The sequence below is a fragment of the Vombatus ursinus genome, unplaced genomic scaffold (genome assembly GCF_900497805.2).
Source record: "Vombatus ursinus unplaced genomic scaffold, bare-nosed wombat genome assembly UNPS02014837.1, whole genome shotgun sequence".
Classification (NCBI taxonomy): Eukaryota; Metazoa; Chordata; class Mammalia; order Diprotodontia; family Vombatidae; genus Vombatus; species Vombatus ursinus.
This window is the reverse complement of record NW_020954615.1, coordinates 1,927,226-1,947,716: the sequence shown is the minus strand read 5'-3', so window position 1 is coordinate 1,947,716 and position 20,491 is coordinate 1,927,226. Positions and strand designations below refer to the sequence as shown.

The following is a 20,491-nucleotide window of genomic DNA, read 5'->3' as shown; positions in this document are numbered from 1 at the left end:
ATGGAAGTGAGGTGTAGAATGTTCGATTTGGAAAGAACCTTTGCAGATGATCTGGTCTGACCCCTCTGTTTTGCAGAGAAAAAACCTGAGCCCCACAGAGGGAAAATGTTTTGTCCATTGTTTCAGTCAGTGCCAGACTAAACACAGTTCTCCTATAATTGGGGAATTACTTTTTTTTTCCCCTTTTGATTTTTTTTTCAGTTAGAGTAAGGAGAAGAGAATATTCCAAATGTGCTCTGTCCTTCACTTACCTGCCAAACTAATCTTCCTGAAGCATCATTCCAACTCCATCCTTCTGCTGAAAGATATTCTGGGGCTCAGGATTGTAGCTAGGATAAAACACAAATTCTCCCACTTGGCTCTCTGCGTTGTAGTTCCAATCTGCCTTTCCATTCTTCTCTTCCAGCTAAACTGGCTTACTTGTTCCCAGAATTCAGTATTCCATCTCAAAGCCATGTCCCTTGGCCTAGATTGACCCTCCTCAGGCCACGGACCCAGATTCCCTTCTCACCTGTGTCTCTGCAGTCCTTAGCTTCCTTCAAGGCTCAGCACTGTGGGAAGGCTTTTCTGGTCAAGCCCTCTAGTGGTGACTTTTCTCTTCTACCCAGGTTAGCATGGTGCTCCTTATTGGTCTAAGACGTGTATCCGTCACTTGCATGTCAGCTCTTTGAGGATAGGAGCTGATTTTTGCATTTCTTTATGTTTCTAGTTTGTTTCATTGTGCCTTGCTCATATGCTTATTAATAAGTGTTTGAATCAAATAGGATAGACGATTATTATTTTTGTAAGTATCAAGTTTTTTTTTCTCTGAAAAATTTTTCTCTTCTCTTGTGATAGCACATTGTATTGTTCACAGCACCCTGTCGGGGAGAAAATCGAAAGCTTTTTAGGTGGAAAGAGGTAAAAATTGACCTCAGAATTGTGAGTTTCTGGGTAAGGATGGGACCGATGAGGAGCTTATTGGTGTTGGATTATCATAAGGAAAAACAAAACAAAACCAAAAAACAAAACTTGAGGGGGCTGACCATGTTGTTCAAGGGCACCCAGCCTGCAGGCAAAGAGAAATGGAGAGGAAGGTGTGGTCGACACGAGCCTTATGGATTCTACCCGCATGGAACTGGCAGCTTTGTTGTGGGTGCTCAGAAACTGCTCTCCAGCCAGTGGCAATTCTTCAGTTGTGTCTTTGATTGAAAGTCGTCTTTAACTGGCTGATGACAACTTCGAAAGGTGCCTTCCTTCCTTTGTTGTTTAGGAAGGCTTCAAATGGAAGGAGATCTGGAATCCGCTGCCTTCCCTGGAATAACTCTTAAAAATCCTTTATCATGTTCTCTGAAAGCTGAACTTGTATATGCTAGGGGGTACAACAGGGAAGGGGAAGGGAAAAGAAGAAGCATTTCTATTGCACTTACTGTGTGCCAGGCTCTGTGCTAAGTGCTTTTACATATACTGGCTTAACTGATCTTCACAACAACCCTGCAAAGTAGGTGTTATTAGTATCCAGATTTCACAGTCACAGATTTCACTTGGTTTTTTAAGAACAGACAAACACAATGTTAGGCAGCATGGCGGGAAGAGGTAGCCTGGGCTAGTCGATATGAAGACCTGGGTTCAAAACCTGTCATGGGTACTTATTGGTTGTTGTTTGTCCTTTGTTTTCAAAGGGGACCCAATGACATCATGGGGTGATGTCTTGACTTGTGAGTGAATTGGATCTACTGACTATGATCCTGAGAAACTCACTTCACATCTCTGTGCCTTAGTTTTCTCAGGTAAAATGAGGGCATTATGCTTAATAGTCCTTAAATCAATGAGCCTAATGTTCCAATTTACTACCAGTAATTGAAATTCAAAAGAAAATAACTCCAGACCCCCTCAGGTTCTACTTCTCACTCAGCAAACTGGTAAAGATGACAAAAGACAGAAACAGCCAGTGATGGAGAGACAGTGGGGAGACAGGCCCACTCAGTGGCAGAACCGCCACATTGTTGGTAGACCTGTAAATTAGTTTAGCCATCCACAGTTGGAAATTATTTAAAAAAAAAAAAAAACTTGACCAAAATTCACACCCTTTGACTCATTGTTCCTCCTACTGCACATATACTCAGAGGACATCAAAGATAAAAAGAAAAATGCTCTCTATACCAAAACACTCAGAGTAGCACATTTTGTGGTAGCAAAAATCTGGAAAAACAGTGGGCACTCATCAGGGAACAGCTGAACACATTGTGGTCTTAAGAAAAAGGTAATTATAATAACAGGAGGGAACAAGATTACTCTGTAAGAAATGACAGATAGGAGGAATTCAGAGAATCATGGGAAGACCGATAGGAGGTGGTGTTGAGCAAGGAAAGCAAAAATAGGAGGTGATGAGCACACGCAGTGCCTCCAGTTAAAGTGGAAGATGATCGGGCATTGACCAGGATCAGCTGTGTGGACCACTACTGGCACAAGAAATCAGAGGATGACGCTACTACTAATATTAACTGTTTCTGAGACAAGTAATGATAATAGTCTTTATCGTATCAACAACTTTGTAGCACAAGAGGCATGGCAGAATGGATAAAAAGCTGATCCTGGAGCCAGGAAAACCTAGACACATGTTGGCCGTGTGACCCTGGGGGTTCTAGGCTACATTCTGAGATTGTAAATAGCAGAGAAGTTGACCAACATTGGTGGATGAAATTCCCTTACCTGGGAGTTCCTTATACCAATGAAATCATGGGCCCATTTCTGATCCTTGTTGCAAGGTGCTTAACCTATATTACCTCATTGGATTCTCACAACTCCTTTGGGAGGCAGATGCTATAGAATCCCCATTTTGCAGATGAGGAAATTATGCTCAGGGAAATTGTGGCTTTCCTGAGTTTCTACAGCTTGGAAGGTTTTGAGGTGGGATCTGAATGAAAGTCCTCTTTATTGCAGCCTAGTTCTGTCTCCATTGCCCCAAGAATTCTCCTTTTAGCTTCTCAAATGATGGAATCTTTTGGGGTTAGAGTGGACACAGAGGTGTGGCCTCATGAATATCTATCATCTTACACAGATGAAACTCTCTCCTTGATTTAAAGACCTCTAAAAAAGTATTCAACACCCTTACTTTTTGAAAATTCCTCCTTATGGCAGCCTAAATTCATTATACTTCATATGTAGCTGGACCTTGTCTTTTTATTTTTCCTTTCTGAGTAGAAATTGAAAACATTTAGTTACCGCTTCTTGTACTTGAAGTCTATGGTTAAATCACTTAATAGCTAGCAATTTATATAGTGCTTTAAGATTTGTAAAGAACTTTAAAAATCATATCTCATTTGATCCTTACAATGGCCCTAGGATAAAGGAGCTGTTCTCACCCTCATTTTACAGATGAGGAAACTGAGGCAGACAGAAGTTAAATGAATTGCCCCAGGGTCACGAAGCTAGTAGGTGGTAGAGGCAGAATTTGAACTCAGATCTTCTCGTCCAACACTCTATTCACTGCATTACCTAGCTGCCTCTAATTGCTTTTTAGTCTTTTCCAGGCTAATTCTTTTTCCTTTTTGCCCTTCCTCAGAGGTCGTACCACCTAGATGATTAATAAACATTTCTGAGGTTTTTGTCTAGACTCTGTGCAAGCTTTTTGGTTCCTCTTTATTTGTGGAATCAAACAGTCGATGAAGCAACAAACATTTATTAAGCATTTACTGTGTGCCAGGCACTGGTCAGCGTCTAACCTGTACTTCGTGAGTTTACAAGAAGCTGATTTGTTTTTTAAGCTGTGATGTTCTGGTTTCATCCTGAGGTTTGGTTCCCCCCAGTTACGTTAATTGGAAATAAATGTATTCCTACTTCGTTTGGTTGTAGTGGTGGAGGATTTACCTTGATGTAAACTCTTCTGTTTCAGATCTGTCTATGATGGAGAGGAGCATGGTCGGTTCATGGAAAAGCTGGAATCCCGGATCCGCAATCATGACCGGGAGATTGAGAAAATGTGTAACTTCCACTACCAGGGCTTTGTGGACTCCATCACTGAACTCCTGAAAGTGAGAGGAGAAGCCCACAGATTGAAGGTGAGGAGGCTGGCAGGAAGGAAAGGGGGGAGGATTCACTGGTCGTGGCAAAGGGGCTCGGGACCTATGGCAGTCTGGTAAGAAATGAGGTTTGGGCAGAAACAGAGCCAGGTAAAGACGTTGAGAGCGCTCGGACAGCATGAGTGATGGATCCCTGCGGAGGATTAGAACTAAAAGGAGCTACTTTCAGCCTTGCCCTTAGATGGCTCTGCTGATCACCTGCCTTATTTCTGTTTGAAATAAAAAACAGAAAAACCAAACCTGCATGGAGCTGTCCCGTGTTGTCTCTGGCCTTTCTCTTCCTCAGAGATCCCTCAGAAATAGGGCTGTTTGTCCCTTTCTTGATTTGTTGGAACCTTTGGGTGACGTTGGGGAAATAGAGCTCTCCTTGGGAGGAAAATGTTGTATAACACAAGATGAACTTTTTTTCTTTTCACGAGGAAATGGCTTTGCTGTAGACTCAGTAACTTGTTAGATCGAGTCACTTTTCAAACTGGAGCTATAAAAATGGAGGATTTATTGATATGAGACTGACACAGCTTAGGGGGACAAAAGGAAATCAGGACTGTGCTAGATTTGAATTTAGTATTTGTTACTGTGAAAAATGAGGAGACCAGGTTGATCAGAAGTCCTAAGAAACCAGTGGCATCTTGCAGGTGTTTGGGCATTGTCGATTGGCTCTTCAGGCACCTCACCTAATAAATAAAAATACACACTCAACACCATAGGTCCACCTTCACCCAGCGATTCTTTATGACCTCTTTATAATTAGTATTGTAATTGTAATTCTTTATAATCTTCTCCAGATCCACCATCAAAAGATGCTTTCTTGTTCTTTCAGGTAGTTATCAAATTTACACGTTTATTCGTATGTTTCTTTTCATTCATCATCTTTACAAAAAGTGCTGCTTGTTCATTTGGGCTCCAACTCAATAGTTGTCTTCCAAAATATTTTCAGTCAGTCAGTAAACATTTATTAAGCACCTACTATGTGTCAAAGAAAGATAGAAGACAGTCCCTGCTCCCACGGAGCTCCCCGTGTAATGGGAGAGACAACATGTAAGTAGCTGTGACCAGACAAATTGCAGACAGGAGAACATGGAGGTCATCACTTATCACAGGGCAGGAACCAGGATTGAAGAGCATCGAGAAAGGCTTCTGGGAGAAAGTGAGATTTTACCTGGGACTAGAAGGAAGCTAGGGAAGCCAGGAGGTGGCAGAGATGAGGAGGGACAGTGTTTCATGCATCAGGTGAAGCCAGCACCAATACCTGGAATCACGAGATGAGGAACAGTCAGGAGGCCAGAGTCACTGTTTTGCAAAATACTTGTAGGGGGAGTAAGGTGTAGGAAGACTGGAAAGGTAGAAGCAAGGGGCAGGTTATGAAGGGCTTTGAATGCCAAATTAAGAATTTTGTATTTGAATCTGGAGGTGCTAGGGAGTCCCTGGAATTTATTGAGTCAGAAGTGACACGGGTCAGACCTGCACTCTTGGAAGATCACGTTGGCAGCTAAAAAGAGGATGGACGGCAGTAGAGAGGGATTTGGGCCAAGGAGACCACCCAGCAGGTGCCAGGGACCCTCATGACTATGTGACAACCGTGGCAGAGGAGAGAAGAGGACATATTTAAGAAATGGTGCGAAGGTGAAATCGACAAGCCATGACAACAGATTGGTTTTGAGGGTGAAAGAGTGAGGAGTCAAGGACAACTTCGGGGCCTGGGAGGGTGGTGATGCACTCAGCAGGAAGTTAGGAAGAGGGGAAGGTTTGGGCAGGAAAGATAACAGTTTGAGATGTCTGCAAGGCAGGTGGAGATGCTAGTCTGGAGGTCAGCAGAGAGGTCTGTGCAGGATGGGCAGATTTGAGAGTCATCAGCAGAGAGATGATAATTGAGTCCATGGGAGCTGATGAGATCATAAGTGAAATAGTATGTAGAGAGAAGAGATGAGGGCACAAGACAGGCCTGAGGCCACCTGCAGTTAATGGGCTTGCCTTGGATGAAGATCTGGTAGAGAGGACTGAGAAGGACTAATCCGATATGTAGGAGGAGAACCAGGATGCAGCCACGTCACAGAAACCGAGAGAGAAGAGAGTGTCCTGGGGCAGAGGGGGTTGGATAGTGTCAGGGCTGTCTCGAGGCCAAGAGGGATGAGCATTGAGAAAAGGCCTTTGGGTTTGGCGACCAAGAGGTCACTGGTAACTTTGGAGGAGCAGTTTAGATGGAGTGATGAGGTCAGAAGCCAGACTGTCTGTGTGTGTGTGTGTGTGTGTGTGTGTGTGTGTGTGTGTGTGTGTGTGAAACTCATGTATGCCTGTATAGATACATGTATACACATTTGTGTATACATGTACATACGTATATATGTATTTTGTTACAACCGTGTATATACATGCATGCATAGGTAAAATTTTTTTTGTTGCCTGTCCCTCTTTGCCTTTGGCATGATTATTCACACTGAAATGATCCTTAGGTTTTCCATCCAGGAACCCCTTCAGTGATTGATTACTTCTGCAGGGTATTTGAAACGTCATATTAGCACAGTGTGCTAGCACAGCGAGTTTGGAAGGGCACTGACAGATAACAGCCACAACACCAACCATGACCATCGAAGGGTTCAAGTTTGGGGAGCTGTTGCATCTTTAGGTCTCCAGGTTCTGGTGTAGTGGGGAGGTTGTTGTCCACATGGTGCTTCCTCTTGTCTGCTCATATGACTCCTGAACCTAGTGTAAATGAAATTCTGCTCTTTCACTTAGTTTGGACGTTCCTTGAAAATTATTTTGGTAATTCTCTGCTGTATTGCTAAAGGGGGAATACTCTGATTTCTTGTGATTAGGAAGAGTGCTATCCTAGCACTTCCTTTTTTGTTGTGTTGACTAATATATTTATTAGTGAAAACCAAAGAAATGGAAACTACTGCATATGAATTTGGTATCTCATGCCATGAGAGAGACTTAGGAGAGCCTTGTAAGTATTCTCTGAGCATACTCTCTGACCCTCCCTCCAAGAATAGCAGTGCCATGTTTCACAGAATATTGGCTTGTGGGCCCACTCTGGAGACAGCAGGGATTGGATCCAGGTTCTTGGAGAAGCAGTTTCTTTTATTCATAGAGGGGACATAGGCAGTGAGCTTTGACTGGTGTCCAGGTACCTTTGTAGAGCCCCCTTGTTGCATGAATCCTTGACCTCCTCGAGAGGTTTTTTTCCTCATCACCAATACGGTTGAGGTAGGGAGGATCATTTGAATTAGAGCACACGTCTGAGTGGGCAGTAAGAATGGGAAAAGAAATAAAAGAGAAATGTTAATTAGTCAGAGGAGATCTACGAAAACAAAGCTGAATATCCTTGTTAAAGCTTGGTAGGGCAGGTCCCTGTGGAAGCTGGAAGAATGACACAGTCTGGGGGGTGTTTCTCTGTCTTTTAGTAAGCCTGATTAGACATTTAATAGAAGAGAATTCAGATTTGGCCTCAGTTTTGGAACAAACTGAAATTATTCCATATGAATTTTCTCCTTTTCTCCCCCCACCCCCTAGTTGGAGTCTCAGGATATAAGAATGTAATAATCTGTGCTCCTGTTTGGAAACTTTCTCGTATGTTGTGGAGGAAATGAGTAGGGTGGGCTGCCAGTGGGAGGGTAACTCCTTGAGCAAAGGGACTGCTTTCTGTTGTGCCCCCCAAGCTGCTTCCAGGCACATTTCATAGAGGCTCTGGCCTCATATAAAAGGAGGCTTGAGAGGAGGTCGCTGACGAGAGAGGAGAAGGGAAACCGTGTCATTTAGTGACTGTGACCGTACATTAGAGAACCACAGAACCCAAGAGTGGGAAGGAAATTCAGGGGCTATCTGGTCCAACTTGTGGTTAACCAAGAAACTCCTTTTAGACTCCCTAGCAAACGAATGTCCAGCCTCCGGTGGAGGGGAGAAGGGATGAGGAAGCCTATGCCTTCCAGAGACTCACTCTTATGTTCACTTATGAGCAGCTCTCGTTATTAGAAAGTTTTCCTTCTGTGTTGAGCTAGTATGACTTGCAGCTGCTGTTTCTAGTTCTGCTTTTTGGGGCCAAGCGGAACGAGCTTAGGATGTGAAGTGGACAGAGGGCAAGACTTGGAAACTCTGAGTTCAAATCCCTCTTAAATACTTATTAGCTGTATGAACCTGGGCAAGTCAATAACTTCAGCCTCAGTTTCCTCATCTGTGAATTGGGGGTAATCATAGCACCTATCACCTCCCAGGGTTGTTGTGATGACACATACAAAGTGCTTTGCAAATCTGAAAGCACTCTAGAAATGCTAACAATGAGAGCCCTTGGGAACCTCAAACACTCTCTCAGTGGCTCATTAAATCTTCTCTTTGCCCAAATCCTTCAGCCAGTCCTCTCGCCCTTCTGGCCGCGCTCTTGTGGACATGTACCTCTCCAAATAGGAGATGTCCAGACCTGGATGCAGGGCCCCGGGTGTGTGCTGCCCAGGACACTGACCTGCGGTGCGGCTGCTGTGTCTGCTGTAGGTGTTATTGTTCTCTGTGCTGTGTTGGACACTTCATTGCAGTGATCCAGTGGTGATCAGGCCCTTCCGCGGTGGAAGGCACCCTGCTGAGCACGGAGGCTACGAAGAGGAAGAGTACAGTAGGCTCTGCAGTAAAGGAGCTTTTACTTCTGTTGCTCACTCTTCTGAATGTGGTCTGCCAACATTCTCCAGTCTTTTTCCCAGACCTCTTTGTCCGGCCACATCTCCCCAGTGATGCGCTTGGTTTTGTGAACCCGAGTGTAGAGCTTTACGTTTGTCCCTATTGAATTTCCTCTGTTCTGCCAAGATGTTGTGTCATCCGGGAGTTAGTTATCCTTTAGACGTCGTGTCAACTGCAAATTGGACACTCGGGCCATCTGAGCCTTCGACCAAGTCCTTCATACTCACAATGCCCAGATAGATCTGTGATCTCAGCGATCTGGATATGGACTCCAGTCTGTCCGTGTCTGCCAGGCTTGTTTCACTCTTTGTCCACATCCTCCCACAAGTTCACCAAGGCCTTGTCTGACAAGCATCCTGGCTGTCCGCCCCCCCGCCCCCCTTGCCATGTGACTAGCCCATCATCTCTTTCTGCCGTGCAATTCTTGGTGACCTCCTTGAGTCTGGTTTTCTCACGTTCTTCAGAGTTCCTCCTTTGTCACATGGTGCATCCTGCTCACATTCACCATGTGCCTTTCCATCGTCCCTTGAGTGACACTTGTCTTTAGTCTGAACTTCAGTAGAGGTCTCCTTCCTAGCCGATACTGACCTTGAATGAATAATCTTTGGGTTTGGCATTCACTGATTGCATGTCCACCCAACATTTGGCCCATGTCTCTGCATCTCTATATCTGCCCATCCGTGCTTATCTATAGTGTAAGAGGCTGTCATGTGCTGTGCTGACATGCCAGGATCTTGCGTTGACAATGTTCTCCTGAAGGGATCGTGAATGTGTATAGTTTCGTGATTTAACTTTTGTATTTATTGGTCAGGGTTTGATTTCTACCACAACACCATTTTCCCACGGATGGTGCAGAACGCAATGCTAACATGTACTCTCTCTCTTAACGAGGTGCAGAAGCAGACGCTTCATAGTTGGAGGTTACTCCGCTGGTTGGTAATAGAGGTGTGACTTGGCCTGGAGCCCTCAGCATCTCCACGCTTTGGAGAGGACGTTTGTGTCTTTTGGCAACGGCATCTGTTCTCCTGATGAACAGGAGTGGGAATGTCTTGGACTGTCAGTGTAGCACCTTTAAATGTTTTGCACCAAAGGATAAAAATAGTCATCATTCTCACCAGAAGCATTGATTAAGCCCCTCTGTAGATCTGTACCAAGTGCTGTAGGAATCAAATCTGAACGATGCCCCCTCCATGACTTCCTCTTAGGTGCCGTTGCCAAAAGACACAAATGTCCTCTCCAAAGCGTGGAGATGCTGAGGGCTCCAGGGTAGCCATGTTAGTGATGTTGTACGTTAAAGAAAAACACATTAAATACATTTGTGTGTCAAATAATAACAAAAGACTTAGTGTATTTGGTGGGGGCAGGCATATGAAGGAGTCTGGAAATTAAAAGTGTCTCTTCTTTATCCCTGAATCTAAAACCCCAGAACCAGCGAGATTCCTTCCTTACTTTTCTCTTGGTGCTACTTTAGGAGCCTAGACCGGTTTCCTCAGGTTCCGTTTTCCTCATTTGCAAATCCTCTGCCCCTACTTCAACTGGGACATAGTTTAAAAACCTAATTAAAGAAGCAGATAAATTCCGGGTTTGCGCTGGTTACTGTCATGTGGGCATAGAGACAGGTTTCCATTTAATTCTGCCCAACTGCCTCTCTAGAGGCTGCTTCCCCCATCTCTTCAATGTCCAAGCCAGCATTTGAAGCTGTAAGTGAAGGAAAAACCATTGATGAAATGCTGACCGTCTTTTTTGGTGAAGCCTGGCTTAGGCTGTATCCCTGGGGCTCAGGATGACTGTCATTTCAGAACTAGCCATTAGCATAGTTATTCCTTTAGAACTCTTGGTGGATTACCTTTCTTTTCCTGCTCTCAAAACTGGAATGGCCCATCCTACTCTAGGGGCCTTGACCTTTAGCCATGGCCATGTGAAGCACAGGTCAGATGGACACATCCCATTAATATTTCGCACCTATCTGGGCTAGCTGCAGGCTCCATCTGCTTCACTCTCATCAGGGGACTGAGGCATTTTCACATTGGCCCACACCCTTCCACCACAGGAAAGTGGTTCCTTCCCAACATCCCGTCTTAAGAGTTTTAGAATATTTCAGGCCTTGTGAAGTCATAACAGACAGTTTCTTTTCATACTGAGGAGAAGGTTTCATTATACCTATGAGGAAAAATTTCTCCTTTCTCCATTTTATAGAAATGGATGTTGATGTTCTCTGGGTTGTCATTTCTCATGAAGATTTGTATCTGCTGCCATATTCCTTCCACAGTTAGCCTTCACAAGTCCAAATTGGCATGAAAGCTTAGTGTCCATTTCCTTGGCTATTGTGGCTTAGAATGATTCAAAACCTTTCTTTCATTAAAGTTAATTTTCTCCTTGTGCAAAGGATCTGGAGGTTGCGAATCCTTAGGTATATGTAATTTAACCTAAAATTGTACTTAATTACAGAAAAGATGTAACAGATAGCCTATGCTTAGGCAGTCCTTGTTGTTGATTATATTTGCCTTTGATTCCCCTAACAATGTGCAATGTGTCTAAATGTTTGTTTCATATAACTTTCAAATTGTCTTCTCTCCACAGAATCAAGTGACCGATACTAATAGAAAACTACAGCATGAGGGGAAGGAAGTAAGCCCGATTTACCTTTTGAAAAACCTCTTCTACCTCATATGGTTCATGTCTGATAATCTTGTGTGGGGTTCTTTCTGTTTCTGGTTGGTGAGCGTTTGTGCTGGTCAAAGTGCATATCAGAGGCTGGAGCAGAGCCACGGGGTGGCTGGCATTATGCGTGGCCGAGTGGTTTGGAAGGACCTGTCCAGCCTGAACATTGTTGGATTCTGGGATCTAACCCAAATTAAGTCAGTGAAGAGCCTGGACAGCCGAGACAAGAGAAGAGGCTCCATCCTGGGATGGGTTTACTGAGCAGCTGATCAGAACCAGTGTGACTGATGCTGATTATTCTTTATTAGAGCAGCAACCAGGCAAAACTATTGAATGCAGAAACTTGGCTCAATCAGTGAATTGATGTTAACTTATTTAAAATAGAATATGATTATTTATCAATGAGATTATATCTCCAGGAAAATACCAGCTCCCTAAGAGAGCTGAGTGATGCAGAGGATGTAGTGAGTGCTGCACTTAGTCAGAAAGACCTGAATTCAGATCCTGCCTCAGACTTTGACAAGATCTTTAGTATGACCTGGGCTTACTTAACCTCTTTCAGCTCCAGCTTCTTCCATACAGAGAATGGGAATAGTAATAGCACCTGCGGGTAATGCATGTAGCGTGCTCTGCGCACCTGAAAGTCTGTAGAAATGCTAACTTAGAGAGGGGTTTTTTCCCCCTTTGGAGCCATATTGCAATACTTTGTATATAGTAGATGCCCGCCCAGTGCTAAGCCCTGGGAAAACGAAGAAAAGCAAAACCAGGCCCTGCCCCCAGGAGCCTACAGTCTAATGGGGAGTCACGTGCAAAGCACTGTGCACAAACCAGGTGCATCCAGGAGACACTGGAGATAGTTAGCAGAAGACAGGGCAATCCAGAAGGGATTCTGGCAGAAGTGAGACTTTAGCTGAGCCTTGAGAGGAGGTGGAGGTGAGCAGGGAGAGTGTTCTAGGCATGGTGGACAGCCAGGGGCCTAAGAAAGCTTGTGAAATAGAATCTGGAAGCACTGTGGGGGAGCAGATAAAGTGGCTGGTTCAAGTCCTGCCTCAACCACACCGGGTGGGGGTCTTGTCAATCCCTGTAACCTCCAGTGCTCTGGGCAAGTCCCTAAGAGGGAAACTAGGAGAGATCTGGGACTATAGGGAGATGGTCCTCACCGTAGCGTTCCCTGTACCAAGTAAAATCCCACCTCCAGCCCTTCTCCTTCTCTTAAATTGAAACTGGTTTCCCTTTTGGGGCTTAAGGAGAACCAGAGGTTATAAAGAGAATTGTTCTCCTGTTCTAGACCCATTGCAATGAATGTCAGAGGCTAGGAACACCAGCTAATTAATGCCCATTTAGGTTTGATTTGATTCACCCAAATACCTTTCGTTCGCTATTAACCACAGCTGTTTTCTACCTCTTTAACAAATACCCTGATTTTAAACCTGTTTTTCCAGTTCTCTGAGCAAGTCTGTTTTGAGGCCTTGTAAAGAGAAGCATTGTAAATGGCCATACTGGGTTCTTGAACCTTGTTTTAAAGAGATGGAGGCTACAGTATAGGATCGCCTCAGATAACAACCTTTAAAATGTTGGAAGTGCCTAGTGGCATGGCAGGAACAGTCCCTTGTTCTTAAACTTACCAAAGTCCTTGCTCAGTAATGCCCCTAACCCTTCAGTTTGGGCTCATTTGCAGAAAAGAGAGATACAAACACAGCACCTTTCAAGGCTACCTGAGGTTGTGTGTGGCTATATGCCCACTGTGATCAAATGTCCTCTAGTCTCACACTTCAGAAAAAGAAAGTCCTTTCTGAGGTCTGATGAAATCCCGTATCAGGAAGATTGGGGAGGAGCACCTGGATGGGGAGAGAGTGGGGCGGCACATGGGAATGGGGGTAGAGGTGGAGGAGGTGCATGGGGATATTTATTAGTTGGGAAAAGCAGCTCCTTTGTCCATTTGGCAGCTCTTACTATGAAACTGTCTGGGATGTCCTGATGAATTGAACACAAGGTAGAAAAATATGGGGGAAAGCTTTTTATTTACCACCATTGGCCTAATTCAGTTTTTCTTTTCTTCCCTCCAAGCTGGTAATAGCAATGGAAGAGCTGAAGCAGTGTCGACTGCAACAGAGAAATATTTCTGCCACGGTTGATAAATTAATGCTGTGTCTGCCAGGTGAGGAGTCAGAAATGGAGCAGGGGTCTGGGGGCAGTTCCTTCAGTTCCTTTCATTTGTCTTTCCCTTCCTCTAAATAATGCTCGTATGGTATTTTCTCCTCTTCTTTCCAGTCCTGGAGATGTACAGCAAACTGAGGGAACAGATGAAAACGAAAAGGTAAGGGACTTCTGGAATGTCTCTCTTGGTGTGAAGCTCGAACTGAAATTTCTCCCTGGCTGTGCTCAGATCAGTTAGGAGGAAGATTCCCTCATCTGGGGTGCTCTCCATTAGGCTTTCCCATCTTTCTGTGGGACAGCAACAGTTTCTCCAGGGAGCTTGCTCTCTGCCTGGGTTTGCTGGCGATCTTCAAAGCTCCAGGCTTCCTTGGGGCTGAGGGGCATGTAAAGTTGAGGTACCTTAGGGCTCCTGCCCTCAGGGAGCGCCTCGTCTCATCAGACAATGGGGCACAGACACAGATTGTGGTGATCCAGATCTGTAAGGGGAGGGCCTCAGCTATTACTCATTGTTCTAGAAATGTCTTCTTCACTATTCACAGTAGAGGACGTACAAGAAAGTTTACAGATAGAAGGTCGCTGGTATGAGATCATGCAAAGGTATGGTCAGTGAGAACATTTCTTCATGCACCTGCTTGCCTTGGGTTCTGCCCAGAAGAAACATCCTCAAATGGTTTTCTCACTTCATCTCGGGGGTGGGTACTGCTAGTGTTTTCCTTATATAAAATGATAGAGCCTAGAGTCTTGCCTGACCTCAGAGACCTCTGAAGAGTTCTTTGGCCACGCTTCTAGGGCCTGATGGAAACTGGACATCCTCTCTCCTTTTACAAATGCAAACATCAGCTGTGGAGTTTGGGTGTTTTAATTTCCTGACCCCTGACATATAGGCATCAGCAAAATAACCAGGGTACGTGGCATAACGTTGAATGAAAAAATGTTCTTCATTTTGGCCCAATACACACCTCTTTCTAAGATGGATGAATGGATGAGAAAGCACTTCTGTGTTTAAGCACTGGGGGTAGAGAGAGAAAAGCAAGATGGCCCTTGTGCTCTTGAAGATCCCATTCTAATGGGGGGGGGTGGAGACAACAGATGGAGAGGGTCTCAGCTGCAAGCCAGCTGGATAGGCTGTTGTTTCCCCCCCCCCCACCCCCCACCCCCCTTTATTAGAATGGGATCCTCTGCCTTCTGCTTTAGCTCAGGTGGCTTTCCTGCCCTATGGGTAATAGTTGGTGGGGATGGCTGGTCCCTTCTTCATGAGAGTTACTGCACTAAAAGATGGCTTTGGGGATTAGGTTAGAGGCAGGGCTGGGGGCTTTCTGCTTTGGTTAAGTAAGCTTGTGTGGTCTTTGGGATGTACTCTCTGTCTCACTTATTCCAGGACTGATTATCCAGTTTTCTTCTTTTCCTTTCCCAGTCCCTGCCACATGACTTTATTTCCTCCCTCATACCTCTAGTGAGGTTGTACTTGGTCAAAGTGAGGTACAGCTCTCTAATAAAAGGTTCAGAAACAGCCCCAATGCAGTTTGGACCCTGGTGACCACTGGCAGTCAGGGGTACAGCTAGTTATTTGCACTGAGTGCTTAGCTTGGAGAAGGAAGTTACGAATTTCTTGCCGTATTTGAAGAGAAGAATACGAGATGGACATGAAGTATGCCCACAGAAGGACAGAGAAGGAATGAGGCGACATTCCTTGTTACCAGGAGCCATTGGCCTTTGCACCGTGAGACATAAAAACGTGGAGCTGTTCCTGAGGCCAGATGTTGGCAGCATGCGTCCTCGGAGCTCATCAGCGAATGCCTTACGTGTCCACAGGCCACATGGATGGATTCTTCTCATTCTATAAACAATGTTCCAAAATATAACTAAACCCCAAAGTGTGTTTATCTCTTTGGCTTAATTTCTGGCTTTCTATCCATTCTTAAGTTTCTCTCCAGAGGAATCACATTTTATTGCAAATAGCTTTTCGTACCTAATTGTAGTATAAACAGTGTCCTGTTTACACTAAGCCATGTGAATTGTGCTGTTCTTTGAGTCTATAAAATCTGAGTAAAAACAACTTCCCCGAGACTTAACTGTAGCTTATACTGAAAACCTTTTTGAATTGGGGAAAGAGACCTCAGTCTCCACCATTTATTTTTATTTTTGGAAGGGATTGGGGCAGATATGAACACAAATAAAAAAGGTAGTGAGTGCATTAGGAGCCATGCAGTTCACCCTAATGTGGGAGATCTGCTTACACTGCTTTGTTCATTGATTGAAACAAATCTGCAAAACTAAAAACGACTCCTTTTTTAGACTGGGGAGGAAAGGAAAAACAAGGAGTTATGGGAAAAAAAAACAATGTTTTCTGCCTTTAGTTGGATGAATTTACACTGGAGTTGGATGGCTAAGAAGCATTAAACGACTGTAACTAGTGGTCTAACTAGAAGTCTTTGGTGCTTGTGAGTTTGCTGCTCATGAAGAGACTTGGGAAGTGACTTATGTTAGTCAAAATGAGCTTTTGAATAGACTCGATTCCTTGGGCAAGCTTAATTTTTCAAAAGAGTGAAAAGATGTCAAGGGCAATGAGAAGCGTGTTCTCCTGTCCTTATGGCAGGTGCATAAAACACCACCATCCTTCCTGGAGCTAGAATTTTCAAGAGTGCAGGAAGAAGAATTCCTCCTAAAAGCAGCCACCCGAGGGAGCTTGTTTTATGTTAACAGGACACACATCTTCATTTCCCAGGGGCTGCTTGACTCATTCAGGGTCTTTTCCCTCATCTTCCTTGTTTTTTGTCATTTGGCCATTTTCATAGTTTCAGGGCCAAAAAGTTTGATTGGAAGGGCTAAAGTTGAAATTTAAAGCCCCCAAAAGATAAAAGTGGTAGATTTCAACTGGCTATTCCCTCTGGGTAATTGAGAATTGTATTTTATGTGAAGGTGCATAGGTTGTATGTGAGTGAAGTTATTAGTCGAAGACCTCATTCCTTGAATGGAGCACGGCCCTTGTGGGAGGAAGTTCGTAGTGGTTCATGTACTTTATATGCTTTTCTGAGAAGAAAGTGAAGTCCTTAAAGCTTTAGTTACACGTGTGTGGTTCAGATCAAGTCATGGAGCATTTAAGAAGTGCCAGGCACTGTGCTCATCCCTAGGAATACAAAGAAGGGGCATCACCCCTCCTTTCCGCCAAGTCCCTGTTCTCCAGTAGTTCACAATCTAATGGTAGAGACAACATGCAAACAGCTACGTGCAAACAACACATTTACGGGACCCGTTGGGTCAGTCTCAGAGGGAAGGCTGCTTGGAGAAGGTAGGATGTTAGCTGAGATTTGAAGGGAGTCAGGGAAGCTAGAATGGCCAGAATGAGGGACATGGAGTGTCATATGGCTTCTGGCCTTAGTACCCAACCAAAATGACTCCCTCCACGGCAGTAGCGATCTCTTAATCGCCGCATCTGATGGCCTTTTCACAGTCCGAATTCTCAACCTAGCTGCTCGTTATGGTTGTCCACCTTCCCCCGGATGTTCTCTCCTTTTTGGGTTTTCACGACACTGCTGTCTCCTGGGTCACCTCCTTCCTGCCCCGCTGCTGCTTCTCAGTCTCCTTTGCTGTCTCACCATCCCTATCATGTCCACTCACTTGGGCTGTTCCCCCAGGGCTGTTCTGTGCCAGGCCTTATCTGTGCAGCGGAGGTACAGATCTTTACATTTGGCCCAGGTCTCTCCCTTGAGCTTTAGTCTTCCGTCATCATGCCTTCTGGACATTTTAAAACAAGGAAACATCTGAAACATAGAAACCAGAGCTCGTTATCTTTTCCCCCTAAATCCTGTCCAGTTCCAGATGTCCTTATTTCTGTCAAAGGAAGCCCTGTTCTTCCATTCTCATGGCTTTGTAACCTTGGTAAATCTGAATTTCTCACTCTTCCTCAGGCCACATAGTTCATCAGTTGCCAAGTCTTATTGTTGCAAGATTTAGAACATCTCCTGCACTCTCTGCCTTCTCCACTCTCACAAGCACCCCTTAGTTCAGGCCCTCCTCATCTCTTCTGTAGATGGCCTCCTCACAGGCCTCCCAGCCTCAAGTCTCTCATTGGTCAAGTCCATTCTACCATAGCTGTCAGTTTCCTTAAGCACGGGTCTGGCCATTTGAATTCTTCTGCTCTGCCAACTCCAGTGGATAAAATATAAACTCCTCTGTTTATCTTTTAAAGCCCTGTTCAACCTGAACTCCAGCCTACCTTTCCAGCTTCCCTCACTGCACTCTGTAGTCTAGCTCGACTGGCTTCTCTCTGTTCTTCATGAACAATATTCTATCTCAGTAAGTCACTAAGCATTTATTAAGTGCCTACTAGTGTCAAACACCATGGATACAAAGAAAGGCAAAAGACAGTTTCTGATGTTAAGGAATTTACAACTTAATGAGGGAGAGAACGTGCAAATAACTGTGTGCAAACAAAATATATACAGGATAAACAGTAGACAAAAATCAAGAGACAAGGCACTAGAATGAAGAGAGATCATGAAGGGCTTCCTGTAGAAAGTAGGATTGTAGCTGAGGCTTGAAGGAAACCAGGAAAGCCAGGAGATGGAGATGAGGAGTGAGAGCATTTCAGGTGTGGGGGACAGCCAGTCCCTCCTCGACTTGAGTTGAGTCATGGAGAGTTTTATTTGGGGAATAGCACAGAGGCCAGTGTCCCTGTATCAAAAAGTGTGTGTTGGGGAATAAGGTTTAAGGAGACTGGAGAGGTCTGAGTGGCAGGTTATGAAGGAGGATTTTGTATTTGGTCCTGGAGGTGACAGGAAACCACTGGAATTGACTGATTAGGGGGTGACATGGTCAGACTTGCATTTTAGGAAAATCACTTTGGTGGCTGAATGGAGGCCGGACTGGAGTGGGGAGAGATTCAAGGCAGGCAGACCCACCAGCAGCTATTACAGTAGTCAGCATGAGGTGATGAGGTCATGTACCAGGGAGGGGGCATGAAATAGACAGTTGTTGGCAACAGATTGAATGTGGGGACTGAGAGTGAGGAATCCAGGAGGACTCCTAGGTTGTGGGCCTGAGGGACTGGGAAGATGGTGGTGATTTCTACAGTAATAGAGAAGGTAGGAGAAGGGGAAGGATTTAGGGGGAAAGATGATGAGTTTTGTTTTGAATATGTTGAGTTTAAGATGTCTGAAATGCAGTTGGAGATGCAAGATTGGAGGTCCACAGAGAGATTGGGGCAGGAAAGGTGGATTTGAGAATCATCAGCATAGAGATGCTAATTGAACCCATGGGAGCTGATGAAGTCACCAAGTGAAGTCAGATAGAGACAGAAGACAAGAGGGCTCAGGACCGAGTCCTGAAGGACACTTCGTTGTTGTTTGTCCTTCATTCTTCGAGAGGACCATGACATCAGAAGGGGAGGCCATGGCTCAAGTAAGTGAATTGGATTTAAGTGAGGCAGGGCTGTGCAAAGTGACCAGCCTCGACTTCTCCTCCAGAGCCATCAGGGTCCAGAGGCAAGATATCCATCAGGACGCCTACAGCTAGCAGGCATGAACAGGATGGAGATCCTGCAAAGGAGATGGCCATCCCCGTTCATCTGCACTGTGCCTCCCTGAGGCTTTCTTTTCCTTTAAGATACAGCCCAGGTGCCATTTTCTGCTTGAAGCCTTTCTTGATTCCTTCACTTGCTAGTGCCCTCCCTTCCAGAGTGCCTTGTCTTTAGCTACTTTGTTGGTCTTTTTCTTAACTTTATATTTATGCTGTATGTATTTTTATATGTACTTGTTTCCTCTGTTGGAATGTAAGCTTCCTGCGAGTAGGAATGGTTTCATTTTTTGGACCTGTATACCCTGCACCTCAGAGCTGGGCACATAGTAGGTCCTTAATAAATACTTGTTGATTGGTGAGTCTCAAAGGTGAAACTTAGACCTTCTGTAGGTTCCTTCCTCCTCTAATAGGGTCTGAGTTATGGAATCTTCATGTGTACATGTATCTCTTTGGTAAGCAGGGCACAAGGAAACATCTTGGAGACTATGGAGCCATTATTAGATACAGAAATCAGGGGTTACGTAGATGAAGGTTTTCTTTAAAAACAATGGTCAGATTCTTAGATCCAATCTCAGGTGGCTAAGGGGCCCCATAGTGCACAGAGTGCCAGGCCTGGAGTCAGGAAGACTCATCATCTTGAGTTCAAATGTGGCCTTAGACACTGACTAGCTGTGTGACCCTGGGCAAGTCACTTAACCCTGTTTGCTTCAGTTTCATCATCTGTAAAATGAGCTGGAGAAGAAAATGGCAAACCATTCTGGTATCTTTGCCAGGAAAACCCCAAATGGGGTCAAGGAAGAGTCGGGCACGAGACTGAACAGTCAATTGGGGAATGGCTGAACAAGTTATGGTATATGATTGTGATGGAATATTGTGCTGTAAACAACGATGAAGATGACCCAGTCTCGTTGCATATGCTTAGTGCTCTTCAATATGGTTAGTTCACAGCTTTATCATGTAAATTCCTTCTCATAGTAACTGGGTATACACACAGAATAAGTGTGCATGCTTGGAACTGAACCAAAAGCCCCCAGGGGCCAGTAGATCAGAGTTCTAGAGCTAAAAGAGACCTAGCCCAGGGCTTCTTAAACTTTTTCCACTCGAGACCCCTTCAGTGCTTCTTAAACTGTGGGTCAAGAGCCACACAGGACCATAGGAGGTTTAAGAAGCACTGATCTAGACCTGTCACTTCATTTAACAGATGAGGAAACTGAGGTGCAGGGAAGTTCAGTGACTTTTGCTCACTCAGAAAGTAAAAATAATAAAAGTTACAAGCCTCAGAGTCAGAATTTGAAGCCATCTTCTGATTGGTGGGTCAGTGTCCTTTCCAGAGTTCCACACCACTTCCCATGCCAGATCTCTGTGACTGTCACGTCACTGTCTGTGTCTGCTGACTACCTAGTCTCTCTGGTGTACTTCAAGTCTACTTTCTG

At 44.7% G+C, this 20,491-nt stretch overlaps 1 protein-coding gene across 3 annotated transcripts in view; it reads left to right on the top strand.

The window, feature by feature from the left end:
* Window positions 1-20,491, top strand: part of EXOC6B (exocyst complex component 6B) — a 607,320-nt gene that overhangs the window by 66,079 nt on the left and 520,750 nt on the right. For all 3 annotated transcript variants that reach the window (XM_027839975.1, XM_027839976.1, XM_027839977.1), the window contains exons 2-5: window positions 3,875-4,040; window positions 11,304-11,351; window positions 13,452-13,542; window positions 13,656-13,701. In XM_027839975.1, coding sequence (XP_027695776.1) covers window positions 3,875-4,040; window positions 11,304-11,351; window positions 13,452-13,542; window positions 13,656-13,701 — 351 coding nt within the window. The remainder of the gene's footprint in view (window positions 1-3,874; window positions 4,041-11,303; window positions 11,352-13,451; window positions 13,543-13,655; window positions 13,702-20,491) is intronic.